The 15,965-nt window shown below is 43.6% G+C and overlaps 2 protein-coding genes across 2 annotated transcripts; both read left to right on the top strand.

The window, feature by feature from the left end:
* Positions 1-213: 213 nt before the first annotated feature.
* Positions 214-7,521, top strand: vim (vimentin). The gene is made up of 9 exons (XM_067252022.1): positions 214-895; positions 1,478-1,538; positions 3,244-3,339; positions 3,833-3,994; positions 4,658-4,783; positions 5,318-5,538; positions 6,356-6,399; positions 6,821-6,903; positions 7,015-7,521. Exons 1-9 carry the CDS (start codon positions 351-353, stop codon positions 7,054-7,056), a joined length of 1,380 nt encoding a protein of 459 aa, XP_067108123.1. The 5' UTR covers positions 214-350; the 3' UTR covers positions 7,057-7,521.
* Positions 7,522-12,512: 4,991 nt separating this feature from the next.
* On the top strand, positions 12,513-15,590 carry LOC136957824 (E3 ubiquitin-protein ligase TRIM35-like). The gene is made up of 6 exons (XM_067252024.1): positions 12,513-13,062; positions 13,753-13,848; positions 13,941-14,171; positions 14,267-14,289; positions 14,375-14,493; positions 14,849-15,590. The coding sequence occupies exons 1-6, from the start codon at positions 12,658-12,660 to the stop codon at positions 15,112-15,114; spliced, it is 1,140 nt and encodes a 379-aa protein (XP_067108125.1). The 5' UTR covers positions 12,513-12,657; the 3' UTR covers positions 15,115-15,590.
* Positions 15,591-15,965: the final 375 nt, after the last annotated feature.

Raw genomic sequence — 15,965 nt, 5'->3', positions numbered from 1 at the left:
CTATTAGGGCTCAAGCGTAAAAGGCTTCAATGACGCACTGCATTGGTTTTACCTAGTTGGAAAACACCCCGTGAACAAAAGGCATGAACCGTTCTATCTGAACGCATGCCGCTGTTTAACAGGCTCCCAGCTGTGTCACTCAAATTCCGTGCACAGTTATGTCATTAGCATAGGGAGTGGACTATAAAGACGACCCTGGTCCAATGCGGAGTTCTCGCTGGGTCAGTGGTAAGTTGGACGGGGTATCCATCACAGTCATTTGAAAGTCCTGCAAAATCTGCATCTCTCTGTGGAAAATCACTTTACCGTTTGAGGAGAATTGTAATTTTAGGGACCAACGGAATTACAAAATGTTGAGCAACCGGTCAACCACCACCCGGCAACCCTCCTCCTACAAGAGGATGTTCGGCGGAGAGCGTCCCGCAATGGCCCGGTCGACTTTCTCAAGCCGCCAGTACTCGAGCCCCGTGCGCTCCTCCAGGATGTCCTATAGTGTGTCCTCCGCGCCGCCTAGCATCTTCGCATCCAAGACTACCCGTCTCCGTAGCAGTGCCCCAATGCCCCGACTTTCATCGGATAATGTTGACTTCGCTCTGTCGGATGCCATCAACATGGAGTTCAAAGCCAACAGGACCAACGAAAAAGCGGAGATGATACATCTCAACGACAGGTTCGCCAACTATATCGACAAGGTGCGATTTCTGGAGCAGCAGAATAAGATTTTGATCGCGGAGCTGGAGCAGCTCAAAGGGAAAGGAACGTCCCGCATCGGGGACCTCTACGAGGATGAGATGAGAGAACTACGGCGGCAGGTGGACCAGCTGACAAATGAGAAAGCTCGGGTCGAAGTGGACCGGGACAACCTGGGGGACGACATAGAGCGGCTCAGAGAAAAGTAGGCTACGACCGAACTTTAATAAAAAATGTAAAGGATGCTAAGTCACGCACAATTTCGCACAACTAAATATAGGCTACTCTACTTAGCCTACTGTCTATATAAGTAACGTCCAAATAAGTGCCATTCATTAATTACCCTAATTAAGAAGAAAAAAATCGTACTTTGGCGTTGCCTCAAGCATTATTTCTAAACCCGAAACAACACACAGATTAAAAGACTATTGTTAATAAAGCTTTTGCTGCCTCTGCCTAGCAATAGATTGGATGGCTTTCTTTAGTTAAAAACGCAGAGAAACACGATTGCCTTTATGTGTTTTGCCTTCAACTTATTACGCGATCACGAAATGTTTTTTCAGGAAACTGCACAGCCTTAACTGTTTGTTATTTTGACAGTGACCATGGTCACTGTCAAAAGCTGCTGATTCTTGACTAGAGCGTCTACGATACAAAAGAGTCGAACATATTCCATGTTGAAGGCTGTTTCGGTGTTCGGGCTTTACTGCTCCGTGATTTTCTCTCCGATGTGGGTGTGGTACTTGTGGGGGCTGCATTGTCTAATACTTTCCAATCTCCCATCCAGACTTCAGGAGGAAATGCTGCAGAAAGAGGAGGCAGAACATAACCTACAGAGCTTCAGACAGGTACCGCATGTTATCCAGTTCATGTGAAGCACTTTTCCCTTTGAATAAACCCCCCTTGAAAATGACAGAATAACTCCAGATATACGGCATACCGTAGCTGATCCCAAGCCTTTGTTAGGAAGGCTCCCACATGGTGATGCCTGGTTTATTGATCGGAAGCATTAAGGAGTCGTTTGCTGTCTACACTAACCTGTCAATCAGTCAGACGAGTTCATTCTCCAGAACCTGTCCATAGAAACATCTGATTATTTTAATGAATGAAGTATACTTTGTGTCATTTTTGATGTTGAATTATATGGGGTTGCAACTGTGAAAAAAACTGGGTGTGGTTTCAACCCCACCTACCTTGTTGATGGACCTGGATAGAGATCTACAGTAGAAACAGGCTTTGTTGTCTCTACTCTGTAACCGGGTGGTTACTGATTAAACCTCAGAGCAATATTCTGGGTGCAGCTCCAATGTAGTCCCATGACAAATCCATATCAATCTGGTAGCATTGCTAAATTATTCATTTAGCAGACCTAAGCAATGTACGGGGGTGGATTTGATCCTGCGACCTCTTAATCTGCAGTCAAATAATCTACCACGGACACACCCATCCCCTAGTCTGTTTGATCAGTCCACAAATATTGTCAATCTAAAGAAACAAGATGGAATAATCTGAATAAAATGTATTCTATCAAATTCATTATTTAATAATGAGAGGAGGAAAGTGGTACATCCAGTTAAAATGACTCAACAAAGGCCTAGAAGTTTGACTTGGTGCGTGTGTGTGTGGTGTGTGTGCCTATGTGCCAGTGTGTCTTGCCAAGTCTTACAAGCCCTCCTGCCAGTCAGTGGCCTAAGGCAGTGCTCAATAGTGGGCTTTGTCCGGGGGACGTTATGGCAGGAAAGCTGTTTCTCCCTCACGCCATTGTTACTGCACTGGATGGGGGAGAGGGGGTTTCTGGGTAAATGACAAAGCAAGCTGTTGTCCGAGTAGGCGACACAACCGTGAACTGGTGGGAGGCGGAGGGCTGTGTTTGTCTGTGTGTTTGTGTAAATGTGTGTTTGTGTGTGGTTGTGTGTGTGTGTGTGCGATGACACAGGCCGCTACTTGTAGCAGCAGCCAGACAAAAGCTGACAGTGTTTGGTCAAGTACATCTGGCGCTGGCACTGAGAGCCCTTTGGGAAGCCAAGGCTGAGAGCAGAGAGCAATCTGGTGCCACCTTATGCTTGGATCAATAGAAAATTGGACGTAATTGAGCATAGAATGTAGGCTATTTGATGTAATTGACCGGCAACATTTTGAGATTCTCTCATAGACAATTCAAAGACACCTACATAAAAAGAGGATTTCCCAGTGGCGTATTTAGAATTGTGCGTTCGTCTTTGACTTTAAATACGGGAAGTTGGTAATCTCATTATCTTCCTTCCTGTTGCTTGTGTTGCTGGAGACAAATACAGGACACTGTCTGTCTTAATCAGCCCACATACCCAGGCTGCGCTGTACCGATTAGTAGTGAGGTTCGCTTTTCTTAGCTAGTTTGCGAAGCTACAACAACAAATGCAATGCATAATCATCTGACACTCGGTATGACACACTATGATAGAAAAGAGATTTCCGACAGTAACATGAGAAGCTTACAGCACATGGTGGATGTTTATGATGCTGGATGGATAACCGGTATGGCGAATACACCAATCCTGTGTTGTGTGTGTGTAGGATGTGGACAACGCTTCCCTGGCCCGCCTGGACCTGGAGAGGAAGGTAGAGTCTCTACAGGAGGAGATCATCTTCCTCAGGAAGGTGCATGATGAGGTGAGAGATGGCGACGGACTCGCTACTTGACGCAATGACTTTGAAGGTATTAATCCAAGTTAGCTGGAGGCCAGTTCCAGATCCTTCCAGGGGCCATGTCAGAGACGGCGTTCTGCACGCCACTGTCACCCAGCCCTGATTGGATCAGCCTGTCAACCCTTCAGGGGTCATTGCCAGGGTGATTACACACACTCAAATAGAGCACCGAGGCTTATGAGGGAGTGGATCAGGATAGCGCATGGAATGACTAAGTATGTGCCGGGGGGGACAAAGGGCTTGATGGCTAAGTCATCTGTTGGGTGACGTCGAAACACTGGATGACAGGTTTTGCCTCGTCAAAAAGTGTGTTCATGTGTAACAACCCAATAATGTGTCAAACATTATATAGGATGGTAATACTGCAACAAGCAGACCTATTTGATTACTGAATGCTTTCCTCTTCTCAATTCTCCTCTCCTCTCCCCACCTCTCCTTTCCTCTGCTCTGTGTGCAGGAGGTCGCTGACCTGCATGCTCAGATGCACGAGCAGCATGTTCAGATAGACATGGACGTGGTCAAGCCCGACCTGACCACCGCTCTGAGGGATGTCCGGCTGCAGTACGAGACTCTGGCCAACAAGAACATGCAGGATTCCGAGGACTGGTACAAGTCAAAGGTCAGTGGACAGATACGTTTGTTTCTGTTATTATACGTGTGTGTGTGTGTGCGTGCGTGTGTGTGTGCAACGTGAAGGACTCTCCTGGATCTCCCTCAGGGAGATTAGCCACACTCGGCAAGACAGATGGTACTGCAAACACACACACAAAAACACACACACACTCTCTCGCTTAAAAGCATATTGATCTTCACCAAGGGGAATCAAGGGGATGTTTTTGGGTAGCACATTGTCCTTGTTGTCAGTAAAAGATCCGTTTAGGTTGCGTTGTTCATTAGGGAGAGACAGATCCCATTGGAGTGAAACAGTAAGACTCTGGGATGAAGGATAGAGGGAGGAGAGAGGGATTTCATCTCTTAATCTCAGAGTACTAGGACACTCCTGACACAAGCGTCAGTCGTATAACTGTCTCTCTCCCACACACACACACACGCTTTCCTTTCCACCGTCACACCAACTCTCAACCTACCCCGACCTCACTTTACTGAATGCAGGCAACGGAAATAGAATACATGTGATGCTGTCCTAACAATGCCCCGGTTACAATCAATATAAGTCCCTCTTGTCCGCCTGGTAGTAAGATGAGTCAGTATTTGTGTGGCATGGCATGGGACCGTCCGATGCCCTGTCTAATGCACTTTTCCTCCCCTGGCGACCTTCCAGTTCACCGACCTGACTGAGGCGGCGGCGCGCAACACCGACGCCATTCGCCAGGCCAAGCAGGATGCCAACGAGTACAGGCGTCAAGTGCAAGTCCTCACCTGCGACGTGGAAGCCCTCAAAGGAACGGTAAGCCCCCTTGGTTCCTGTCTCCAGTGCCCTCGGCTCCGCTAAGACGACAAAGACGCTTCACCCGTTAATGCTGATCCAGGATAAGCTTTGTCACCTCAAAATCAAATTCAAAAGGGTGGTTTATCTCACACCAGCCTTGTTTCCTTTCAGACCCTCCCCTCCCTAACCCGCCCCCTCAGAACCATACCTTAGCATACTGTAGCAGAGAACTGGCAGTCCTGATCACGTGCTGTGCTGAGTCAAGAGTCATGCAACTTTAATGAGATATTAAACATTAAAATAGAACAGTTGCTCCAGCGAGGGCGTGCTGTTCTCCTCAGGGCTCGATTTGACAGAAGGAGGAAAGAAGGAAGAAACACCATCTTGACACTGGCATGAAACGTCCAATTTTGTTTTCTGCTCGATCGAACACGGCCCCGATCGAGCACGTCTTCTAAGTAGCCTTTACTAACACAAAGAGGAATTTGAGTTTTAGTTAGGGTGGATCCCACTCGTATGAAACTGACCGCCAAATCCACGTCCCTCCCTCAGAACGAGTCTCTGGAACGACAGATGAGGGAGCTGGAGGAGACCTTCGGCCTGGAGGCGGCTAACTACCAGGACACCATCATCCGTCTGGAGGATGACATCCGCAACATGAAGGACGAGATGGCCCGCCACCTCAGGGAGTACCAGGACCTGCTCAACGTCAAGATGGCCCTGGACATCGAGATCGCCACCTACAGGAAACTTCTGGAGGGAGAGGAGAGCAGGTGACACCGGGGAGAAGGAATAAGACAGGAGTGAAGGAATGGGGAGAGTGATACCGTGTCATAGATTTACAGGGAGAGGAGACGGAGAGGATGGAGGGAGGGAGGGAGGGAGGGAGGAGAGGGAGAGGGAGAGGGAGAGGGAGAGGGAGAGGGAGAGGGAGAGGGAGAGGGAGAGGGAGAGGGAGAGGGAGAGGGAGAGGGAGAGGGAGGAGAGAGGAGAGGATAGGAGAGAGAGGGGACGAGAGGTTTTGGAGTGAAATTAAATCAGAGTGTGAGACAGATAAAGAATCTTGTTTGTGTATATGTTTACGTGCGTGTGTTCCCTTGTGTGCGAAAGAGAGAGTGAGAGTGATGGGATGAGAGCTTCCAGTGGAAGGTTGAACAAGTGAGACAGAGGAGGGGAGAGAGGGAGGGAGGGAGGGAGGGAGGGAGGGAGGGAGGGAGGGAGGGAGGGAGGGAGGGAGGGAGGGAGGGAGGGAGGGAGGGAGGGAGGGAGGGAGGGAGGGAGGGAGGGAGGGAGGGAGGGAGGGATAAAGAGAGAGTTTGTGTGTGTGCGTGCGTTTGTGTGTGTGCATGAGTCAGGCTAAATAAACTCTGTAACAGCCTGGTTACTACCAGTCATTCTCCTGAGGTTGGCGGATTAGGAAGATTAGTCTGTCTGTGCTTTACAAGCCAGTTTCTGGAATCCTCCACTGTCTGTCTAATGCGCTTTCCCTGCTCTATCCTCTTCCCTCCCTCCCCAACTGTCCGCCCCTGTCTTCACCCCCATTGTTGTCCCTCAATCCCCCTTTCTGCTTTCATTCTCTCCTTTTCCCAGAATTACCACTCCTATGCCCAACTTCTCTTCTTTCAACCTGAGAGGTAAGTTGAATCCCCCTTTAAACAGTTTTCTATTATAAAACGATTGAAAATCATTGTGATTAATTGAACTGTATCGAGGACAAATTCCTGAGGACATGGCTTTTGGCAGCACGGCTCCCAGGCTGTTTGTTACAGTAAAAGCCGAGGCCCTGAAAACACATGAATTATAGATAGAATCCATAATGGAACTTCACTTCCCAGCCCTACAGGACACAAATTGTACTTATAAAGACAAAGTAATTTTTTGGGTAAAAACTGTAAATGACAACTAAAATATAAAGCAGTCATGTTTATCAAATTGGATTTCAGGTGTTATGTAAGTAATTGCACCTATTTCTTGGACTTTTTAATTGGATATGACTTATGTAAATTGGATATTTATTTACATACTTTGTTTGTCCAATCATCTCTATTAATATAGAATCCATGGTGGAGGCTCGGCCAATGATTGACAGCCTGTCCAAAAAGGTTCTGATCAAGACTATTGAGACCAGAGATGGACATGTGAGTCTTCCATGAATGATCTATTGACTGAAGAGGACAGATATTGTTAGCCTAGAAAAACCAGTAGAGATCATCTAATGACATCCAAAAATCATGTTTTTTCTCCAATAGGTCATCAATGAGTCGACCCAGAATCATGATGAGCTTGAGTGATGCCGGCAAGACTCGTGAAGAAGAAGAGATCTGCCTCCGCTGGAGGACTGCTGACACATTGAGAAATGGGGAGAGGGAATAGGGGATATTTCTGTTATTTCAGTGAGCGTTAAAAGTATACATAAATACAACAAAAAAAACGTGCTAACATTTTAAGAACAGCTTTAAAAGTGCCTTGTCACCATGATAGAGGGGCTTGCTGATAGGGTTGTGCTGATATCCTACAGTAGAGTAGAAATAGAACATTGTTTAGAGAAGAAACCAGCTATGAATGTTTCTGTCCATCACTGCTGCAGTCTCTAGTTTACACTCTGTAACCACAGCAACACTGACACAATGGCTGTTTTCTTTTCTTATCAAATTTTACCAAATTATCATGAATAAAGACTGAAGCACTGTCAACCTACACCAACACCAAACGGTCTCTGCTTCTGTACCTCAATAAAACTTTGAAGAAAAACAAAACATCTGATGTTTTTCGTTATTTATGTTATGTACATTTAAATAGCAAAAATAAGGTCGTCTAATTATTCTTTTGAAAGATTACCTTGACTTGGAATTAAGCCGAATAGCTCATTTATCACAATCGAGGGGCTTTGTGCAATATAGGACTACCCTCTAGCGGACAATTTATGGTACTTATTTAAGTATCAGTCAATCACTTTGGCTGTCAGCGGTTATTTATTTGGGACAACTGGGTTAAATCACTGTGTACTCTTTTCTCCCTCCACAGGACAGCGCTTATGTGGTCAATATAGTGTTTGTCAATATAGTGTTGATTTGTGCCATCCCACTGATGGTTGCCTTAATTACTGCCCACTATTAGGTGTGGACTTTCAGTGACCCCCTTTGGCTAAAGGTGTGTTCAAGTTTGGAGTGTTCTAATTGGAGCTAGGAATTCGACTATAAACACTAGAATGCATGCTGATTCAAATCAAATAAAAATGTATTTGTATAGCCCTTTTACACGCAAGAATGTCACAGAGGGCTTAGCTAATTGATTCTCTATATTCTTGCAGGTGCGTGTAATATTTTGGCCAGCCAAACAAACAGAGACTCTTGAGATGTTGAATTATTCAATACCTTGATTTCCTGTCATCGCTTTGCACTTTTAACGGAAATCCAACGATTGCAGGCGCTGGCATGCGTCATTAGCGCACCCCGGGGGTGCGGGACCGTCAATGTAAAACTCGTGGGCAACTTTAGTTGTTGAATTACACATTACATTATTGACTTTCAAGAACAGCGTTTATAAGGACTCACACATTTGGACTAAAACAGCCTAGTTTTGCCCCATCTTTGTTCCGTTGTAATGGGGTGGACATGGTGGTCTGCATGCTCCGGTTGACCTAAGACAAGAACTTCAACCGAAACATTTGATTAATCGGTTAACATTTTGAGTTGTCAGGACAGCACTGGAATTAAGCAGCACGTCGATCTACTGCTATGGGCTCCGCTACATCTGCGTTTGCAAAAACCAGGAACACTGTAGTGCAAGTCGTCTCTCCAGCAGAGACGGAGCGTTGCAAGTCCGTCCCAGAGAAGCGGAGAAGTCTAAGGTGGACAATGTTCTCGTGCCAACGGTGGTCAAAGTCAGGACACACGGGAGTTGCTCTCCAAGGTGCTGAACGCACAAGACAGCGGTTGTCTCGCGCGGTCTTTGGAAGCTGTCTCGGAATCTTTCAAAAGGGCCTCACGGCCAGTCGCGGAGCCAGATGGGTGGCCGGGGTGGCACTGGACTACATTCCCTTACGAAAAAGAAGTAAACTTCAAGTTTAATTTGTAAGTATACTTAAGTATAAAAATATACTATTATCATGGCACTTGAAGTATACTAGCAGTGTACTTATTAGGGTTCCTCCGGTAGGAGGGAACCTATTGTTATTGTTGGTATTCTTCGGGTTCCTCCTACCCGAATAAGAATTTTTCTTCTCCTTGCGCCCCAATATATCAAAAAGTCCATGGTCATAAATTTTCTAATTTGGCACATTGATACTACATATGGGCCACATCGGACCACAGGGGGCGCCACAGGCCACGCCCAAAAGTCCAATTTTCAAAGTGATGGCATTTCCGCCCCATTGCTCCAATTCTTCTGAAACTTGGTGTGCATGCCTCATTTTTCATGAGGAACAAAAAAGCCTCAAGGACCCATAAGGTCCGCCATGATGGATATTCCTGTACAGTGATAATTTTGGAAAACCTTAACAATTCCTCTTCTCTTGAACCAAAGCTCTAATTGACTTGAAATGTTGTACAGATATGTATCATTGAAGTATTTAAAAACGTTACTTAAGACAATTGAATCAAATACAAAATGTCTGAAAGGGGTGTATTTACGTAAATGTCCACATTGCCTCAATATGTTTGTGTCACTAAATCAAATGTATTTTTGAAGGATGGTTCAAACCTAATAGGCTTTAAGGTGACACGCCCCTAAAGTACCATGCAAAGTTTCACCTTGATATGTCAAAATATGACTGAATTACAGCTGTTTGAACTTGGACCAAATCTGACAATGATCGCCATTGGAGAAACAGCTTTTTTTTATTATCCAGTTACTGAACTTTGTGTAATCCATGTCTGGGAAAGGCTCAATTGGCTGAGATGTTGTGCTGGTAAGCAAAGAGTTGTAGGTTCAATACCAGTCAGAGGTGTAGTTTTTATTTTTTATTCTGACAAAACGGTTTCTAGTCTTCCGATCAATCCTCCGGTTGTAAAACATAGCAATGCGTGTTTATTTGAGCCCATTACAACACTCCGATCATCTGTTTAGCGAGACTGTGTAAACCACTGCAAAACAAGCCAGGTTCACCACAGTAGCTAGCTACTTGTAGTCTACGCATGGTAGAGATAACTCTAATGGTTATTTCTAATGAAGTAAATTGATTGTTCAGGTGGATCCCTTGCCTGTTGCACAAATTCATTTCAGTAACCTAAGCCAGGACACATCCCCACTGATGCTAGGCATGATTTGAAATTCCCTTCCATGACAAGTTATGGCACTCCAAACAACTATGAGTAAGTTATTCTTTACAGCAGCAGCCCAGTCATCCTGTTGTCCCGTCTTTATAGCAAATGTACAAGCAGTTTCAACTTTGGCTGAATCTAACGCTTAGGAGAAACACCTTACTTTTTTATACAGTAACTGAACATGACAATATTCAACACTGAGAATAGCTCAATGGGCTGGCATGGTGACCTGTAAAGTATAAGGTAGTTGGTTGGAATCCAGCCATTATCTTTTGGCCTGTCATAATTTTGATTATCTGTTTAGTTAAACAGGATGACATCATTCTGAAATACCATGCACAATTTCATGCAATTTCACCTTGAAATGTCAACCGTTTCTTAACCTTTGTCCCAAAGCTGACCAAAGCTAATACTCTGCCCACTCTATTCATACAATCTCAACAGTTGGTGTGTAGCAGAGAGGATAGAGAGACTGACTTGTAACCTTTATGCTCATGAGTTCAAATCCCCATTCAGCCTGTTGTTGGCCAAACATGAAGTAGTTTTGCTCCCTTGTTGTCCAACTCTCGATCTTCTACAGTGTACATGTTTATAATATTTTGCCATTTTGCGGAGGAACCCGCATCGCTGCTTGCAGCTATATTTTATATACTATTTTTGTACTAAGTAAACTGAATTGGCCCACTTTCTAGGTCATTTAGTACACTTTAAAGTACACTTATAGTGTATTTGAGGTTTACTTTTGAATACTGTAAAGTAGCCTGTGTAGTGCACTTTCAGTTCATGAAGTATACTTCCTAAAGTAGGCTACTTCAAAGTATACCTTGGAATAGGCTACTCTAAAGTAACCTGTGTAGTGCACTTTCAGTTCATGAAGTAGGCTATACTTCCTTAAGTACCTCAAAGTATACTTTGAGGTAAAGAAAGAATACTTTCAAGTGCACTTTAAATTAATGTAAGTACTTCAAGAAGTAAACTTTCTAAATGTCCATTTCCTATGATTTACTAATATATTAAAATGTTTCGGGGCTCCTCAAACGCCGCCGACCTTGCGTCACTTGACAAGAACGGGGCCTTCGCCAAGTGACACTGCAGATTATTAGTTGAAAGAAGCTAATTAATGAGTAGGCACACATGTTGTAAGAATCCAGCTTTTCTGATCAAACGTAACAGTCATTTAACTCATGGTTACAATGGTAAACCAGCACAACAATGACAATTACCACACATCAAAACACTACATTCTAAGCAGACACATTTCAAAAACGAAATTCATTAAGTTACATTTGTATTTCGAACAAACGGCAAACTTATCAGCAAATTCTAACACTATTTACTGCCTTTATCAATTGGAGTATTAATGGAAAAAATGAAAAAGCTACTTGAGAAGAAGCAGACAGAAGGGTTGCATTATGCATTTGAAGGTTATACTGTCAAACTGAGTGAAGAACGAAATAACGACGTGTATAAGAGTATAGGGCTTCAAAATGTTTTGGCAGTAATTAAGGTTACAGCTTCAGTACCAAAAAAGATTCAATGTGCAATGCATAATAGATTTTCCTAGACATGAATAATTAGAATATACAAGATGGATCTAATTCTTTTTTACCTGTAATGTACGTTAAAAGTATTTTGACTGTTTTTGCTGTAATAATAGAAAAAGTACATCCTACTCCAGAAGAAATGTATACCATTTTATGTTTCTAAGGGTGTGAACCGGGTGTGAACCTGTGAAACTCACTCCTCAGGTATGTAGCAGGCCACCCGCGTCAATGAATAGCTAGCCTTTCTTTGGCGTAGTTGGTAGTGGTCGCGCTTGGCAAGTCAGAGGTCGTGCGTTCAAGGCCAGCGAGTGGCGAACGACACCTTGTTGTAACGGAGCGTGGCTACGTCTGTTACATACCGTCACATAAGCATACTTCTTAAAAGTATATCAAAAAACAACTATTTTCAAAGCATAATTAAAAGTATATCAAAAGTGAACTATTCTAAGTATACTTCTTAAAAGTATATCAAAAGTTAACTATTTTCAAAGCATACTTAAAAGTATATCAAAAGTGAACTATTTTCTAAGCATACTTAAAAGTATATCAAAAGTGAACTAAAAGTGTACTATCCATATTTTAGTATACTTATAGTATACTTTAATATGTTTCTTTTTTGTAAGGGTTTTTTTTTTTGTAAGGGTTTGTAAGTGGCTGCGGGGGTTTCCCCTGCCGCCACTGCCCTCCATCAGAAGCCATTTTATTTCTGCCTCTGTGAGAAATGTGCTGCCCCTCTGGTCACATTGCTACTAGTGAAAATGATACAGTTACAGTTTTTTTCCTGGTCTCCTGAAGCCCCGCCTACTACGTGAATCAACTGTCAGAATACAGGAAGCAGAGTTCAGTGTTTCTCTACTCACCAACAGGCTCTGAGATTCACCGTTCTACTCTGAGAAAAAAATGGACTAAAATCACAACTAACACTGAGAAGAGAGAGATCCTGCCTTTACACAACTACAGAAGGAAAAACTGTCATTTATAGATATGTTAACTGCTGACTGAATCTGAGTAAACTTTAAACACTTTGACACCAAAGTCAAAGTAAACTTCAGACTACAGCAGGAGGGTGTGACTGGGTGAGAAAATGGCGTCCAGCTCGTCTCTCCCAGAGGAGGATCTCTCCTGTTCTGTGTGCTGTGACATTTTTAAAGATCCTGTTGTTCTGACATGTAGCCACAGCTTCTGTAAAGCCTGTCTGCAGGAATACTGGAAGCAGAAAGAATCATGGGAATGTCCACTCTGTAGGAGAAGATCTTCCAGACCAGATCCACCATGTAACCTGGTTCTGAAGAACCTGTGTGAGTCCTTCTTACAGGAGAGACGTCAGAGAGCTTCAGCAGGGTCTGAGGTGCTCTGCAGTCTGCACAGTGAGAAACTCAAGCTCTACTGTCTGGATGATAAACAGCCACTGTGTTTGGTGTGTCGGGACTCTAAACTACACTCCAACCACAGATTCAGACCCATCGATGAAGCTGCACAGGATCTCAAGGTATGGACATCCCATTCTAAATCCATGTACGTTAAGCTGGAGTTGGCTCCACCATTGCAACTATGACAGCTGCCACTCTCGTAGGAAAGCAGTTCACAAGATGTTGGAGTGTGTGGAGAAATAATGGGCACTGATGTTGTATGATAAGACTTGGCTTGCAGATGTTTAAAATCTCGGAGATCTCAAAATATGTGTCATGGTGTATACAGTAAGTAAGGAATCAGTGCAGGCCAGTCAAGGTTTTCCACACCAAACTCAACAAAACATTTCTGTATCGACCTAACTTTATACATGGAGCAGGTCTAATCACCCAACATCAGTTCCGATCATCTGTAATGCTCTTGTGGCTGAATGGAAGCAAATCCTGCATCAATGTTCCATAGTTAGGAAGCATTCTTATAAAAGTGAAGGCAGTTATAGAAACACAGCGTAAACCAAATCCATATAAAGTTTCTCGATGTTGCAATGAGAGCTGTCCATAAACTGAGCAGTTTCCACATACTATTGGCAATATAGTGTTTGTTAATATGATTTATATTTTTATATTTTTTGAAGTGTTAATGATTTATTGTTTCTCTGCTTCGATTCTCATTTCTTCTACTAAGTTTTGTTAGAGAGACGTCTCAGATCCAGCTGGTCAAATAAGAGGATGAACAACTTTTACTCCTGACATGTTTTGTTTCATTCCAGGAGGAACTCCAACCTGTTCCGAAGTCCTTACAGGAGAAGCTGAAGGTCTTTTATGTAGTTAAACGAGCCTGTTCTAAAGCAGCAAATCACATTAAGGTAAAAATATTTATTAATAAAATAATATGAAACCATTTTTACATTGAAAACTCTGGTCACCTAAACCCCTGTATTAACCCCCATGTCTCCAGATCCAGACCCAGCACACAGAGAGCCATATTAAGGAGGAGTTTAAGAAGCTTCACCAGTTTCTACAAGAGGAAGAGGAGGCCAAGATAGCTGCAGTGAGGAAGGAAGAGAAGCAGAAGAGTCAGATGATGAAAGAGAAGATTGAGGAGCTGAGCAGAGAGATATCAACACTTTCCCACACAATCAGAGCCATAGAGGAGGAGCTGAGAGCTGAAGACTTCTCATTCCTGCAGGTCAGGAATGAGAAGAAGAATCTCTCTAAGTTCATATGGAATGGCTGGCTGGGTGTGTTTATGAGTGTCTAACTTCATCTTCTGTATCTCCACAGAACTACAAGGACACAGTGAACAGGTAGGTCACCTGCCTCTTGCCCCTCTCTTCTCTGTGGTTGTGAACCCAACCCCACAGCAGCTCTGACTCCAGAATGTTCTTCCAGAGCCCAGTCCACTCTGCCGGATCCACAGCTGGTCTCAGGAACGCTGATAGACGTGGCCAAACACCTGGGCAACCTGACCTTCAGAGTCTGGGACAAGATGCAGGACATTGTCACATACAGTGAGTGTTTGATCATGTTCTCATATTAATGTTCCATATAGTACTACTAACAATATCCTGCATTAGTGATCATGATCTGTCTTATCATTCTCATATCTGTCTATAGACCATCTATGTCACTACAGAGCAGCATACAAACTGAACATGACCATTGTTACTTAATGTATTGCATGTCACACCAATACCAGCCTGATATGTTGAATACAGCATGATCAACGCATGTAGAAAAACAATGGCATACACATACATTATATGTACAGTCATCATTACTGAGTTTGTCCTGGTGTCAACCTCTGGTGGGTGAGGGTGTAAACATCAAACACTGCATCAACACAAACCTGATCTCTCTCCTCAGCTCCTGTGACTCTGGACCCCAACACTGCCTACCGACACCTCTTCCTGTCTGAGGATCTGACCACTGTGAGATACAGTCACAGGAAACAGACGCTTAATAACAATTCAGATTGGTTTGATGACTATAAATGGGTCCTGGGCTCTGAGGGCTTTAACTCAGGGATACACAGCTGGGATGTTGAGGTTGGAGACAGTAAGGAATGGGACCTGGGTGTGGTAGCAGAGTCTGTCCAGAGGAATTGGGGCTTAAATTGCAGATACAGATGAATCTGCATCTCTAATGGTGTATACAAAGTAAGCTCTTCATCAGATGAAGGCACTGTTCTCATAGTGAGACATAAACCCCAGAGGATCAGAGTGCAGCTGGACTGGGACAGAGGAAAGCTGTCATTCTCTGACCCTGATAGAAACACACACCTACACACATTCACACACACCTTCACTGAGAGAGTCTTTCCATACTTTTATAACAGGAGCGATCTTCACCCTCTGATGATCTTACCAGTGAAGGCCTCTGTAACAGTAGAACAGCACATTGGGTGTGTTTAGAACCTTCCTGTCATGAAGTAAACAACCTCTAACATGAACATCAAGGTACAAAAAAAAAGATCAGCAGGAGCAAATTAATTCTAAATAACTAAATAATCATAAAATGCTGCCCTCTGGTGTTCAGAAGTAATAACACCTCCAACCATTACACGTCTTTCCCCCTCTCTCTCTCTCTTACACCTGTGCTGCATAATATGGACGATCAAACAAACAAGTAAATTGTCCGTCATACCATTTGTGTTATATGGTTATTCAAAAACAAAACAACGGAAACCACGCATTTCCCCATAGTCTGGATCTGACATCCGAAATGGACGAATCGATATTACAAGCCTATTTTTATTTTTTTCTTGCAGATACCAGCATAAAGGATATGGAATAATCAAACCAACGATTAATGGCTCGTTATACCATTTGTGTTATATGGTTATTTCATTATTTTGAAAAACACACGATACAAGCCAAAACAAGCCGTTAAACGTAAATGTGTGTTTGAGTTACTAAAGTGACAAAACGATTACGGACCTATTTCGCGTTTGTCAACACGGGTTGGGAAATAGAAAAACCGA

The sequence above is a fragment of the Osmerus mordax genome, chromosome 15 (genome assembly GCF_038355195.1).
Source record: "Osmerus mordax isolate fOsmMor3 chromosome 15, fOsmMor3.pri, whole genome shotgun sequence".
NCBI classification, from domain to species: Eukaryota; Metazoa; Chordata; class Actinopteri; order Osmeriformes; family Osmeridae; genus Osmerus; species Osmerus mordax.
The sequence above is the reverse complement of the archived record's forward strand: the minus strand, read 5'-3'. Positions and strand labels throughout refer to the sequence as shown.